General features: G+C 42.1%; 1 protein-coding gene and 1 pseudogene across 2 annotated transcripts in view; both read left to right on the forward strand.

The window, feature by feature from the left end:
- Positions 1 to 3867, forward strand: part of LOC125882278 (integrin beta-1-B-like) — a 40991-nt pseudogene extending 37124 nt beyond the window's left edge.
- A 1594-nt stretch (positions 3868 to 5461) lies between these two features.
- Positions 5462 to 16122, forward strand: part of LOC125882062 (enhancer of polycomb homolog 1-like) — a 39033-nt gene continuing 28372 nt past the window's right edge. Inside the window, exons 1-2 of one of the 2 annotated variants that reach the window (XM_049565699.1) lie at positions 5462 to 5742; positions 6538 to 6652. Coding sequence is in view for 1 of the 2 variants with exons in the window: in XM_049565698.1 (XP_049421655.1) it covers positions 11540 to 11692 (153 nt within the window). In the remaining variant the exon portion in view is untranslated. Of the gene's footprint in view, positions 5743 to 6537; positions 6653 to 11208; positions 11693 to 16122 lie in introns of those variants that run through there. The other variant, XM_049565698.1, reaches the window with a different exon arrangement.

Genomic DNA, 16122 nt, shown 5'->3' on the forward strand with positions numbered 1-16122 from the left:
GAAATTAGAAATGAACAGTAACAAGAATTTTGACAAAATACATTTATTTGTCTATATTTCATTTCAACCAACTCTCCATCATTTAGCTGGGGACATGTCTTAAAACAATGTGGCTCAAGGCTCGCCATCTTCACTGTCATGATGGATGATAGAGTTCCCTCCAGAGCCAAACTGTTTTGGGTTTTGGTTTTGTTCAGTCCAACCACAGAGAAAACTTGTTCTGCATCAGCATTTGAATGAGGAAGTACCAAGACCAACTTGGCAATACTTGCTCATACCGGTCACCTTTGAAAAATGTACATAGGAAGCCTAATTACTCTCAAGTACTTTTGTGTAGTATTAAGTTGATTATGTCAATGGGTATTCCCATGAGTACAGAATAATTCTTACCTTATTCTTCGTTGATGCCATGTTCCCCCAAAAGCTCTCAAAGTCTCATTTTCAGGGGGTGCATAAGGGGGGGCTGTCACTGGCACTGCCCAGAATGACAGCAGATCTCTCTGCTGTCTCTTCCTCTTACCTGGCATCTTTCAAAAGATAGCTACATGTTACTGTTTGATTGAATACTGTTTTACAGTGGTTCTCAAAGTGGATTCCAGGGACTCTGTGGGTTCCTTTAGGGGGGTCTAAATTGACCCTTACAAGGTCTGTAACTCTGACAGTGTACAAATGGAACCAAATGGTTCCATTCCATAAATGTCGGTGCTGTTGTGTGTGAAAGATTAGTTTGGGGCCGTTTGTGGCCGTTTTGGTAAGGAAACGGAACCAGGGCGAGTGAGACAGGATCCGGAATTCGATGGATGTGCCTTTCCGTAAAAATAAAAGCACCAAGCAAACAAAATTGCGGTGAAACTTTTAATTTAAAGAATATAATTAACAAGAAAAGCCCCAAGCCATTAAGTTAATCAATTTTCTTACACCCCTCATCACCCCAAATTGATGGTGCGCCAGAATTTAAAGTTTTACTATGGTGAACACTTTTAGTTTGGTGAATTTGGTGAATACCGCATCCGCTCCCTAGACCGGAACCAGAATCCAGACAAAATTCAGAGTGAATAGACGCCTGGTGACGCAGGCTAGTGAAAGATAGTTAGAGACGCCAAGACCCGCCTTACGTTGCTTCTGATTGGTTTATATTGCGTGGTGCCTTCCGTGGTTGGTTAGATTTAGGCACAAAGGACTGATGGATTGGTCTGGGATTGGTTATCTCGGTCAGTCAATCAGAGTTACTCGAACTACGGCAAGCCGCGAGGACCAAAGTTTATTAGCATGAAAAAAATAAATACAGAGTATTGAGTGGGGAAATATAAGCGTGAGAAATGTCAAGTGTGGCGTGTGGTGTGAGAATGGGTCAAATTGCGTGACTGTCACACTCAAAGCGTGACGCTTGGCAGCTCTGTAATTATTATGTAGGCTGACCAAATGTCCTCTTTTGCCCGGACATGTCCACTTTTCACGTCCCGTCCAGGGCGTCTGGGGGGTTTTTATAAACTGATGATAATGTCCGGTTTTCTGTGTGTTTGTGCATGTATGTTAGAGTGCAGCACGGGCAGCATATTTCTGTCCGAACCCGAACCGAGCCTGACATTATTTAATGACCAAAGCACTGAGTTTGTGTCACACAGTGGTTACAGGCTATTTAACAGGCCCCTATTGGGGGCTATCTGAATTTCTGTCTTTGACAGATATTATTTTGTAATATAACTCAATTTTCTAAACATACATATAAATTTTAAATATATTAAAATTATAAGGCATCTTTGAGTAAACTGCGAGTATCATTTAAGTAGGCTATGTCGTGGTCGGCCGAGTGTCCTCTTTTTTGGAAATCAAAATATGGTCACCCTAATGAAAAGAAATCGTAGTTTTTCAATTTGTTGTAGTGAAAAACAATCTACCTGGGGGTGACGTCATTCCCAGCTGCAACTTCTGACTTCCAAAGTAAATGTAACGCAGCATTAGTTCAACCCTCTCATCCAAATATGGTCATTTCTTGTCACTTCTTTCTCCAAAAATCCAAGATAGTGATGGTCAAAATTCCAAACTTGAGGCTTCAAGACAGGAGTCCACAAACCAAGGGATGGCATCACGGAGGCTACGTCCATTATCTTTATACAGCCTATGGTGTGTATATGTTTCCCAGCGGTCACTGGTTAAGCATGTTAGTGCCCTCTCAGCTTGGAGTCTTGTCTGTCTCAGGATAAAAAAGATGTGTGCAGGCAGAGGGGACTGTCACCGTGGCACCTGCATTTGCCATGACAACCACTTTCAAGGCCCACCTTGTGAGCTTTGCCCTCCTTGCCCCAGCCTCTGCACCTTGCACAGGTACCATGACCTTTTTAATCCTTACAAATTGGGTGAAAACTCAAATGGAGTATGAAAGTATGTACTGGATATAGGACAAAAAGGTACAAGAGAAGTCTTTCCTTTACCACCTTACCAAATACTGCTTCAGTTCTGATTACACTGATGTTTCTTTTCCACAGAGAATTCATCTTGTACAGGGCCTTCTCAACGGGCTTCAATCCAAAGGAGTGCGAGACGAGGTGTCCCCACCTGAACCTCTCTGAGACTGGTGTCTTAGCAACTGTGCCCATTTCTTCAGGCCTTCACACCTTTATGGAAGTGAACACAGAGGGCTGGAGAGTACACTTCCTGCTGCGGACTGGACAAAAAGGACACTATGTTCACAACGATGTAGCTCTTGAACAAGGTTTGAGAACCAGATTTTATATTTTTTATGACTGCACCAATATATCTACAACAATAGAACAATTCTATATATTTTGTCAGTTAAAGCAGCACTAGGGATTTTACATTCCTAATGTAAAAATGTATCTTCTGTATGTCATAATGATGAATCACAAAGTAGAGCTCTGTGAATCATCTGAACTTATTTTTTAGACTAAACCCCTCAGTCCCCTTTTTGCTCATGGTGTCAGGTATGGTTCCTTCTACACCCACACAAATTGTGAAATTGAATAAAAGCGCAAACTGCAGTCTGTTCAGAGAATAGAGTGAGCATTATTTGATCCATCTGCCTGTCTCATCAGTTTTTGGGCAGATTGGATTGGTGTATCATGTGCAGTGCAAATTAATCTGTACATATTAATCCACGTTTTTTCTCAAAAAGTTATTTAATGCTGTGCTCGCTCACCACCATGAAATTTAACAAACATATTAATTTAATCTGAACTAAATGTTTGGAATGAATAACGACAATCTGTTTCCAATAAAGAGATACCGCCTCCTCCGTCTCTCAAGAATACCCATCAGGTCCGAACGTGATCTTGATCACTGCAGTGCTATCAACCTCTGTTGTGGTTCTGGGTGTGGCTTGGTTTGCTGCTATGGAAACTACTCACCAGCATCCATGACCGGAGGGAGTTTGCCCGTTTCCACAGAGAACTGGAGCTGAGACGCTGGAACAGGGTGAACCCTGCCCAAACAAACCCTTCTGTCAGTAGCTGTCAGTCAGAGGCTCTACAATAAATGCAGGAATTTGTCTTTGTGACATTGCTGCAGGGACATTTTGACAACTTACACAGTAGAACAAGAGCATAGTGGTAAACGTGGTACAGAGGGAACAGGAAATTACAGTAAGAGCTGTGGAAAGGCACAAGACATATTTTAAAGATTGCCACATATACATATTCTTTAAAAAAATAAACATGCAGCATTGTTTGCATACATGTCATAACAACTCTGATGGAAAAATACCTTAAAATAGCAAGTCATCAGTGGTAACATGACACATAATATGTGTCTAAGAATAACTATGTTGTTCCCACTCTGTTGCAGAGGGACAACCCCATCTCCAAGAGTACCATCACAACAACTGTCAGCATGGAATATAAAGATCAGTAATAGTCCCGGAAACAGATCTACTTTTCAATCAGGATCCCTGTTGTGAAGCACAATGCAACAACATCCTTCATCTGAACTGTTGTCAGCAGTTGGTCCAACTTGTTTGGCGAGGGAGGGTGGGGGACGGATGTTGATGTCTGATTTGCTGTCCTTTGATCTCAATATGCAACCCTGGACTGCTAGTCTCCAACCTTGCCTTGCCCTGCATGCACTGCATGCACACAAACTCAAACAGCATCCCCTATATAAGCTGCTTCTTACACAAGGTTGTCTGTGGGATGCATGCAAAGTCAATGTCCTCACATTACTATATAATATATTATTAACATTAAATCCACAAAAGCTAATTACATACAGTGTAATATTTTGCAAGGCATATGCAATGAAGCTCTCCTATACATGCTGACTGGTTGGCTCAGCTGTGTAACTTGGGTCTCAGAAGGCAAAGAGATAGTGAGGTGAGCATTCTGCATTATGCACTGTAATCCCAGTGGAGACACGGGTCTTTACGTGAGTCTCCACTGCCCTCTAGATGAGAGGGGAAGAAACTGACATCCTGCTGGAAATGATGAAGCAGCTTCACATTCATTTACAGTTCAGCATAATCGGAGAGGATGCTATTTTGGACACCAACGTGCAACCCAGACTCCTGGGTGCTTTTGTATTCCAGCAGACACCTGTGAATTCATCACGTGGAACTCTGCAGGCTTCATGTGGTGCAGTGTACTGTACAACTTTAAAAAGAGCAGCCAGTGTACGTGCCAGCCACTTTGCCAGTGCACTGAGCTGAATCGTGTAAGCGCAGAGAAACAATGGGATGTTCAAATCTAAATGGATATTAGGGTTTTTCCACTGCCTACAGATGGCTGCTGATGACCTTGCTGGGAGAGTTGAGCAAAGCGATATTAATCATAGCGGTGCCTCCTCCACTCCCAGAGCCACTGGGCAGGCGTGCATGCAGCTTTAACAGCCAGTGGGAGGTAGTGGTGTTGGAGCATCAGAGAAAATGACTCCATATGCTTCCACTATGCAGCATTCTCTTTCATCTGTGTCTGATCATAAAAAATGTGCAGTGGAAATATCACTGCTTCAGAGGAGGCAGCAGAGGCAGCCCTGCCCTGCGACAAGGCTCGTGTTAAGGGGGCAGAGATTGGGGGGGGGTGGAGGGAGGTGACCAGCCCTGGAGACAGTTACATAACAAATACTGCAATCATGTTGGAAAAACACTGAAGCTGTTGCATCTCATCACTTGTTGGTGTGTGAGTGGTTTAAATAAATTAGTGACATTTTGTCTGTGGCTGCCTTTTAAGTGCCTCTGTATCACTTATTTTTTTTATGTGTAACCATCTTCTAGTTACTTGAATGCATAATTTGAACAAAGAATATTATAGTAGATTAACCATATCATAATTATGTACACATTATTGTTATTATTATGATTATGATTATTATTGTGATTATTATTATTATTATTGTTATTATTATTATTATTATTATTGTTCATGGTGGGCGGGGGACCAGTGAGCTCATCCTCCCCGAGCTCTCCACAGGTGATTGGTGGCATTCACCCTCCAATCACAATTCGCCTGCAAAGTGGCTTGGTGGTCAGTTTGGATCTTTTTTTTTGTCGAAGTAACCTTAGCGAACTCTCCAAGTTTACCGTCGCCGCTAGGATAACACTTTCTCCGCCGCAGCTTTTGTCTCCAGCGACCTCTCACCGCGAGTTCACCGCACTTTGAAACACAAAACCTCTAAAATCGTTTTCCTCTGAGGCGTCCTGAAGGGAGCTAACCAGCGTTAGCATCGAGCTAGCATGACAACCCGAAGAAGAACTGCCATCATCATCATCCTCCCCTGTGGCTTTGCTAGCAGCAGGTAAGTTGCAACTCCGGCTCAAGCTAGTTTTCCCCATGTTGTCTCCGTGGGAATCGAGCGTGCCGCGTTTCAATTGCGGACAAGTAAGTTGCGAGTTGAAATGAAACTGTTGGCAGCCTGTCCGCAAACTGTTAGCTGGCTGGTAAATGGCGCAGGGTCAGGGTAACTGGGCTAAGCTAGCGTTAGCAGCCTGTCAGCTAGCCTCGGTGTCGCTGTTCCTTGTGCAAACACAGCTGTGTGTGATCTTTGGGCTCGAAGCGAATTACAAACCCGTTAAAAGCTGCTTGGTAATCGGCTTCGTAGCGGCGCATGGTTGTCGTCCACATTTGCTAAGATGGTTTTTGACTCTCTTTTCCTGTCGTGTCCTGTTGTATTTATTCCTCCACTCTTCCATGTATGGGTTTGCACTAATGTGCACTCTTGGTGTTGTAGCAACAAAACTTGTTCTACATTATTAAAGACAGTCCAAAGGCAGTCGCCTCCCTGACTAAATTCATACCGTCATTTGAACATAAAAAGAGCCAATGCTGATTTGTGAACGCTATTGTGGGTGTGTGTTGATAATTGTCATGTCTTGCCCCCCCCCCAAAACAGTGATCCCACATATTTCAGTTTATCATTGTAATTATTGCCCAACAGAGAAGAAAATAACAATTTGACAGTAATTGCTAAGACATGGTGCATTTATCTCGCTAATAAATCATATTAACCGTGGTTTTTTTTTTTAACATATTAGAGTCTGTTAATGATGTGTTTTATATTAGTATGTCTTTCTTGCAACTCTCTGTTTCACAGGTCTCCATTATGGTCTACAGCTGCGAGCCTATTGCTCCCAAATGGATGATGATTATCATGTCAGCCTCCCACATCTGTATCACTCACTTACAGGAATTCTCATCCACCCCTACAGGTTATTTGCATTTCCTATCTTTCTAATTCTTTTTTGATAACACAGTGAAATATATATAATTTAGTTTTTTTTGTATTCTTATATATCACAATGTAAAAATCAGGGTGTTGTTCAGGATCCGCCTTAAAAATGTCTGCATGTGCATTTCTTATTTCTCAGTGTTGCATATGGAGAAAACCGGTATTTACACAATCATGTGGCACTAACAGTATGTGTTGCAATGTCAATCTTTACGCACGTGTTGTAAAGATGAATATAGCCAATGAGTTTGTCTGTGTGGACATAAACACTTGAGCTGACTTGCATCATAAGCACAAAATGTCTGTAGACAGGGGTAGTGTGCAAACAGTTAGATAGTTAGTGGTAAAGCCAGAGAATGCAAATTATTATACTTTGAAACATTTATAATGAGGCTTGCTCTTGTCCTGCAGAAGGAAGTTTGCCTTGAGTGAGGTTTTAGAGTTACTAAAATGACATAATAAAGCTTTTTACTTTTACATCTGAAGAAAGGAGCTTTGAACTGTAACACTAATGTGACAGTTATTGCACTTGTGTGTATAGTTATGTGTCTTAGGGTCTTCTTGACGCTTGTTAGGGCCTAATTTAAATCAAACATAAATATTAAGTTTTGTGTGAAGATGTTAAGCAGCTGTTGGCCTAGATCGCACAAATGGACAAAGCATATGATTTTGGTGACTTAGAGTGTCGTTAGATCATTTGTGCAAAACACATCACCTTTTAAACGTTTCAGTTTAGTGACTACTGTGATTGATGTAATATAACCAACAATGATTTGATTGAAAGACAGGCAGTTCAGCGCTCGACAGTGCGAGCGTTTCACTCACATTTGCGACTAAAAATAGGTGTGTGCGAACTGTAAAAAATATTTAGGGGCACATGTGCGCATAAAAAAATCAGCCGAAGCAGCCTATATTTTTGTCAATAAAAAAAAAATGATAATCTAACCGCAAATGTGGGAGGAACTCCAGCCGCCTTCCCTCTTCCCCGTGTGACACGGTTATGGGCGGTTTTCCAAGCCACTGTCGGCACAATGAATATAAGTCCCACTGTCGGCAGGGTGGAAATAAGTCAAAGTGTGGCAGAGGAGACGGACCAGGTTAAGTGGCGGACCTCCGGGGAAGCCTGCTCCGTTCTCCCCACAGTTAGGGACCGTTCGCCACGGTACCGCTGCTGGGCAGGGTGGAAATAAGTCCTGCAGAGTTTCAGGGGACCTGGAGAATATTTTAGGATGGTAATAACATTATATATGACAATCATATTGCAAAGATAATATATATAAGGTAATAACAGTAAAGACAAAATTAAATTGCAATACTTTTTCAAAACTTGATGATTTTACATTTCTGTATATTTTGTATACAAATTCATTAAATAATTTTGCTTGTAAATGTCTATTTGTATCACGTTTATTACGGAAAACACATTATTTGATCAATTTACATTGTGCCCCTAAAGTTCTTACTTTTTCAACTTAGGAGCACATGTGCTCCTTGGGAAAAAAGTTAGCGTCAAGCCCTGCAGTTGCACTCCTGTGGCTAAAAAATGGCACATTGTCAAAAGATGTCAGCTGAGAAAGGCAAGACATACATCATCTAATGAGCGATCATATGTAAATAACATGACAGTTCATCAGTAATGTGCAGAAGGACCTATCAAGACATGCAGTGCTCATCCTTGACACTTTTGGGCTACAGCAGCAGAAGACTGTGCTGGTTTCCACATCTGACAGTTATGAACAAGAGGATGAAGCTACACTGGGATGAACCAACACTTGTTGACAGCTGATAAATTAAACAGTGTTGCCAGTCTGAGTGAATCTTGATTACTGTTGCTTGACAAGGTGTGAATCCATGGATCTATTCTGCTCTTTTTGTGGTCATAATATTCTTCAAGGACCATTAGAACCACCACAATAGCACACAATTTGTTATCGGCCAAGCACATTGTCAAGAATTACAAAACAGAATCAGTAATTTTATGTGAGTAGGGGTTGGGGAAATAATTGATTCGTAGATGCATTGCAAGTGGACGTGGACAATTCAGCATCAGTTTACAAATCTAAATGTTTGTTAACAGACAGAATGAAGAGATGCAACTCAACTGTGTGGGCAGTGCAACCCCCAGACAGTCTACAGTTTAACACGCTAGAGTGTATTTTCATTATAATGTATCGATCCAAAAGGCAGAGGTCGCAACCAGGTTTTAATTTAATGTCTAAATGATTACATTTGCGAGGTGAATGTGAAGTATATTGTGAATACTTTTCTACGCCATTACCTAGAGACTAGAGTTGGGACGATCTCAGGTTTTGCTGGTCCTATCCGGTCTGGTGTATGAGCTTAAACCGGATTGATTTTATGTGAAATGGCATTTGTTACTATAACGCCTGATGGCTAACTGAAAAGTAGTGTACATCTGCAACCTTTGTTGATGGCTTCACAGCGCTAAATTCAACATGTATTGCATCAGTAACAAGCAATATAACAATGTTATCAACTTAATATTATGTTTATAAATGGAGCTAACAGTATTTGATTGGCCAGTGTCGGCAACATGAAGGAGATCACAATTTAAGAGATTGTTTTTTGAGGTGACGAGAGAAGACGCAGCAAAAAAAACCTTAAACTGCACTAATATGGCAACGTTTGGGGTTTGAAGCTGACATGAGAGGTGTCCTAAGTACATGCAAGTGACGCAGTGCTGCTGTTGTCAGCTGAACTTTTGTTGGTAGGTGTGTTTTTCATTTATATCTGTCGCTCAATTTGAAAGCACTGCAATGGACAAGAACAGCTGAATCATGAAGTTAAGGTAACTTCACTACAAAAACCTACATCAGGTGGAGGCTGGATGGACGAAGATCACCAGGGAGAGGAAAGTTCCTGATGAGCTAAATGACCCTTGCAAGCTAGGCTACTTCCTGCTGGCTATATCATTTGTCATTTCCATTAAATATCACAACATAATGTGTGTTTTCTGTTTAAAAAGTAATGTACAAGGATAGCAAGTCATCTTTTAAGTGGTTATATCTCTAGTCTGATCTCAAGCAAATAGCTGATATTCACATGGTTTGTTAATATGAAGTAACGGAAGTGCATATTTAATGGATTTAGTATGGACAGAGAGCTCTGATGTTGCATGATGTGAGACGACAGTCTGCTGCCCACAGTGTCTTTATTTATCTTTCCACTTGGGAGCAGTGACACCTGTAAAATTGGGTATACCAGTCTGGTCAAGTGTTTGGCTTTATTTCAAACCGGTTTGACCATTTTGACATCGGCCCAACCCTAATAGAGACCAATGTTAACTGAGCGCTGCAGCGGCTGACAGTAAGTAAACGAATGAGACCAGCTGACCAACAGACACTGCAGCATTAACCAACTTCAAACACCTCTGTGGTGAAGAAATAACTATGCTTAGTCTGTTCACCTCAAAAACCCTGCTCCTGGCTTTCTTAGTGTGTCATTAATGCACTTCATGTGTTAAAATAAAAAGGCTGTTGACCATTTATTATTCAACAGTATGTAAATTGCATAATGTTGCCAGTAAAGTATTACAGTATGTAAACTCTGGACACTACGCCGGCATAAATATCCCACAAAAGGTTAGCGCGAGCAACTGCACAGGGACACAACCTGACTGACACCCCTGGTTCAAAAGCTAGGGTATGGAAGCATTTTGGCTTCTATGAAGTTGAATGGAAAAGAGACCTGGACAAGAGCTATATATATCCAATATATATATATATCATATATATATTGGATGTGTCCAAAATATATATATGATATTATCCAAAATTTAAATTACATAGCCTCACTAGATTAGTATTTATTGCTCAGCCTGTTATTGTGGTGTTTCTGTTGTGTCCAGCCTCAGCAGGTGCATGTACAGTGTGAATAAACAATCTTTGTATTTATTTGTTTAAAAAACGGCAGTAATGACAGCACAGTTGTGAAGAGGGAAATGTTTGCCCACTTTTCTAGCTCTGTCTGACCCTGTTAATATGTGTTTTGCATTAACAGAAAAGGAAAGCAGAGACAGCTCTCCTGTAATCATAATAGAGCGTTATAGTGTGTTAGAGCTTGTACCATAGGGTGGCGCTATTTGCAAAACAATTGAACCTAACCGGCAGAACGTGTCCTATTTTTGGTTGCATGTTAATTTTAACACACGATGGAAGGTAATTATTTTGTGTCCTTTTTAAGGTTAAAAAGCAATCTAACATAACCTGTGGTGATTGTGTTTAACTCATAAATGTCATCTGTTTTATTGCTGTGGTGCTGCCGACAGGTGTTCAGTTTTTATTATTATTTTTTTTTTTTTATTGCTACTTTTTTTTATTATTTATTTATTTAACACCGAGAATAAATATGTTTTCGTACGTCAGCATCAGCCTGGCGTATTACAGGATGAGAACATCCCGAGCCTGGGAAGTTCACATCCCTTCATCAGCATCCAGCATCTTGCCCCCACCGTCGGGTACACCCCTCCCTCCTTCCCCCGTACCCCAAGGGTCTCGCGAGCGCGCACGCGTGCGAAACTGCGTGGGAATGGCTGTTTGTGTGATCGAGGGGGTTGGGCCGCTTGGAGCGAGCTGAGAGCTGCATGAGTTTGTAATGTCCGCCATGTTGGCCATGGCGTATTGAACCGGGGAGGAACAGCGGAGCCTACGAAAAAAAGAGACCGACAGAGAGCGACCGAGACCCGGGCCTGCCCGGCTCTGTTCGCGCTGCTACGGACCCAAGCCTGCCCTCAATCGACCGGCTGACTCCTAGAGACCGTCACAGATTCATCCATGAGAACTCGAGGCAGACCTGCTGTTATTCCGAGCAGATCGAATAGATTTATGCTGCATCTTTTACTATAAAAATGAGTAAATTGTCGTTTCGGGCACGGGCGCTGGATGCTAGTAAGCCTCTACCCGTCTTCCGCTGCGAGGATTTGCCGGACCTGCACGAGTATGCCTCAATCAACCGGGCAGTGCCGCAGATGCCGACTGGGATGGAAAAAGAGGAGGAATCGGTATGTTTTTTTATTGCTGTCCGACTGGTGCTGGATCACTTTGGCTGTGTTTTCATATCGAGGGGCGCCACTATGTTGCCTGCGCAAGCTTGTGCAAAATGGCCGCCATGTCTTCTCTTTCGTGCACACGACGGATCTCGACGAATACTGAATATTACGACCCCGCTCCATTACAGGTGTTATCATAAGGTCGCAGCGGTGCGATATTGTATTCGTAAGCCGTGTTGTGTCCGTTTGTTTCACTTCAAATTGCACCCGAAAGCACAAAGAAGTCACGTGACTTGTATCTGTTCCACCATTTTGTTGACTTTCTCTTTGGTAAAGGCAAGCGGGGACAGGCCTTGGACGTGGTGTACTTTCCGTGAACAAATGCCAGGGGGAGACAGTGAGCCCCCCAGCCCGGTTTGACAGCTAGGTGTTGCGTGTTGACAGCTCCAGCTCTGCCATGTGTGCTGCACACTGCCTGCACTTGCCGCCGCCAGTTTGGCGGAGAACGCAGAGGGGGGAAGAATTCTGCAGATCCTGCCCTGTATTTAATCATAACACACATTTGCAGAGTTGCACAGTGTCTTGGGAGCATAATGTGTTATGACATGCACGGTATGGCGATGATGATGTTATCCTAGAGGCGGCTGTATTCGTGTTTTCAGCATGACATCTGTTTTGGTCTCTGGACTGATGGTGATAGAAGTCTTGACTGATGTAGCCATATTTTCAAATGTGTATGCATTATTGAAAATTGAGGAGGGTCACCTAATTGCAACATGTAACAGTTCAGGGTGTGTTATTCAGTGTGTGGTGTGTAAACAATTGTAAAATTAGGGAATTTATTTTGTGGTGCTGATGGCATATGAATCAAGGGCTTTATTTGCTGTTTTCAGGCATTTGCAGGATGTTGTCTCACTGTCAAAGAGTTTGTTTATTTGTTTATCTGCAACATAATTCAGGTTTTCTGCAACACTCTGGGTGCTCAGATTGTCACTTAAAGCTTGACTTTTATTACTTTTCAGATTGTTTTTCGTTTTTTCAGATAGTATTCTTGTTATGTACAGTGTGTTTTAGCTGGTCAGAATTTTTCATTGAATCTGTGCTGTCTTTCTAGGTTGTTTACTCTTGTGTGTAGTAGGTCTGTATTACACATTACTCACATTCAAATCATGTCTAAATATAGTCATGATTTGCATTGTGCCTGTAGATAGATCATGCAAAGCCACATAAGTATAACCCGTCGGGACCACAGCTTGTTACTTTGGCTACAGCTCAGATACTGAATTTGCAGCACAAGTCAAACAGGGTTAGGCCTTTCAATTCACTCTTATTTGCTGAACACACTGTAGAAAAACCTGTCCAACTAGCCCTCTATGTTTAGACTTCAAACTTGCTCTGCCTTTAGATTTGTAAAATTATTCATGGATGTATGTTGTAATACATATCTTGTTGTAACAAAAAAAAAAACATTAATGGCTAGTGTATTAGCCAGTGTTTATTACCCCTTCTGGCCCGCTCTGCTGAATTTCTCACTGTCACCGCATCAGCAGGAGAGCCCCTCTATGCCACTGAGATGCCTCAGCAGACACAAACACTAGGAAAGCACATACGGGGGCCGCAAAGTCAGCAGAAATCCTGCCCCCCTGCCGGCCCTCCCCCACCTACTGTACACATACACACAGCGGCATTACATAACAGAGTGACGGAAGAGATAAAGAGGACAGTTTTACTACAAGGCTGTGCATGGCTTAGCTCCCTGACCCACTTCCTGTCCAGCAACAATGGATTCTTGCTGTGCTGAACTGACTGAGTGACCACATGCTGACCTGAGAATGTCTATTTATGAAGCGAGTAAGCACATGTTGTGATGTTGATGAGGTGCTCTCACACATAGGAAGTAACATCTTTTTGTTACCCACTAATGGTGCTGACAGGTTGTCCTCTTCGAGGTATACAGTTTGGTGATAGAATACACCCGGTGTCAGCGATAAGCTGAATCCATAGCTTACAGGTTGCTTTTTAGGCTCATTTGAATCACCAAAATAAGTTGACAGAAATAATTCACCTCTAAAAGCACAATTTGTGCGCCATCAGTAGCTGCAATGAAACTGGAAATATGGCACTTCATTCACTATTAATCTGTACTTGCACAGTTTGTAGAAGCAGTAGAGTTAGTACATGCATCGCCAAGACAATAGCCAACAAGGACATTTTGTCCCATCGCCTAATCAGGGAGTCTGTGATTGTTACAATTGCGCTCGTAGATATGCAGATATTCATCAAGTCATGTTCAGAGGAGCAGATGTAGTGTGTCAGGAATCACAAGTGTCACAGTGGTCTCAGCAAAGTCTTACAATGTGCAGTGTAGGAAGGGCACAAGAAGAAATAAAGTATGTCATAAATAAGTATGTTGATTACAATATTAACTGCTGTTGTTGGGGTTGTCGCAGTGATTAAGGGTGGCTCAATAGCGCAATATGTGGCATTACCTATAATTTTTGTTGTTGTAAATTATTTAGTTTATCCTGAGTTTAGTGCTTTATAAATCTTTATTGTGAGGCTGTTAAGAGGTGTATTAATGCTTTTTAAATGAAAAAGGTAACAGTTGTAAAACAAAGTCAACACTTGTTAAGGGGCGCAGTGTTTTTCCAGCTGAGACGCTTTGGTTGCGTCTGGTTGCTATGATATAAAATATCCACATTAGTTAAACTGTCTGTACAAGGTAGAGTTCAGTGCTGTGATGGTTGGTCATTGTGGTCGACTTTTAGTCCCACCTGGGATTTACATTAGACTTGTGTGTGGTTTTTTTTTTTTTTTGTTTGTTTTTTTTTTGATGGCCAGTGTGGCCCTTAATATTCCCGCCATATTGAACAGCTACCGGACGAACGTTTTAAATAGCCATTTAAAAGCCTATGGTTACATTTAAACAGCAATAAATCACTTCAAATTAAATAACTTAAATACAAGTTTAATTAAGAAGCAGCCTATTGAGCAAAGTGACTAATCGCGTCATTATTGTAAATCACCCCACTATCCATTGTCGGGCTTGCTGTGGTAGAGTGAAGTGTATCGCCAGTGTGTTCTACGAGGAGACTTGCGGTGTCTTTGTGGAGAATTTATCCCTGATGCCGCCACCTAACCGCACAGAGAACACTAAAAGGGAGAGTGTGACTGCTGTGAGTATGGTGTGTGCTCTGAAGAGGCAAGGAGGCACTCTGTACAGCTTTGGTGGATAAATAGATGAGTCTGTAATTAACATCCTAAAATCTGATCTGCATTGTCTGGGTTTATATTTGAGCTGTATTGCCCAAATTTATTATAGTTCATTCAATGTAAGCAGGGGTTAAAGTTCTCCCGCACAGCGCCGGATTTCCAGCGTGGCGAAGTTTCTGTCCGGCACAGGCAGAAGTGCTCTGCAGTGCGAGCCCCTAAAAATATATGTGCGAACCGGGAAAATGATTTAGGCACACAGTGTGCGAGTAAACACAACCTACTGTTTACCGTAATCGGCATCGGACGTTTTTTCATTGATAACCGATCAAATAAATGTATTTTAAAACTCCCTCCTTTGGCTCTGATACAGCCGTCTCGCTCCCTGCCTGCAGTCCCCACTGCACTGGGCTTTGTAGCAATGTCCCGCCTACAGCCCCCTCTGATTGGTTGCACGGCACAAGTGATAGCCAGTCAACACTGATGCCTGTGCATGCTTTCACATCATTTCACATTGAGACTCAGAGCTCAGATGGAACAGGAGAGGCTCCGGAAAGCCAGCAGTAATTTTGAAGGTAAGGTAACAGAAACCAGACAGAAACGAAAGTTGCAATAAAAGTTCTCTATGCTGAAGTTTTAAAGTCACCACCACAACATTATATGATCCAATTCAATGATGACATGCTTGCCCAGAGACGTAATTTCGATGTAACTGCCTGTTTAATTCACATCAAGCGCGATACAATTTTGCAAACAGCCTAAATGATTTAGCTTCTAAAAGGCCGTTGATATTTTCTTTGTCGGACAGCTGCATGTGATACCAACAAAAAGCCTGCATATGCCTGGTACGTAAACCCTGGTCCCTCGCCTCTTCGCCACTGGGATTGGAGGGCTAGGTAAAAAGCGACAGTGACAAGCAGCTGCAGCGTGTTACCCAAAGTTAATATTTTTCAACTTTTGGCAACCAGAAAACAAAATGCAAGTGTGCAGTGTTCAGTGGATAGATGCTCAGTGCCTCATCACGCCACTGACATTAATTGCATAGTGTAAATATTCAGCAGTCCTATGGAAAAAAATAAGATGAACATAATGGTCGTGATGGTTGCTTGCCATGTCCTCTGGTTGGCTTGTCAGTGGCGCAGTGTTGCAATATTTTGGTTATTGCTGCAGTCCTAGCTGTCCATGATCGAATAGAGATCAGAAAACGCAAACAGCGAAGATGAACTCTGTTT

Source organism: Epinephelus fuscoguttatus, linkage group LG21 (assembly GCF_011397635.1).
Source record: "Epinephelus fuscoguttatus linkage group LG21, E.fuscoguttatus.final_Chr_v1".
In the NCBI taxonomy this organism is placed as follows: Eukaryota; Metazoa; Chordata; class Actinopteri; order Perciformes; family Serranidae; genus Epinephelus; species Epinephelus fuscoguttatus.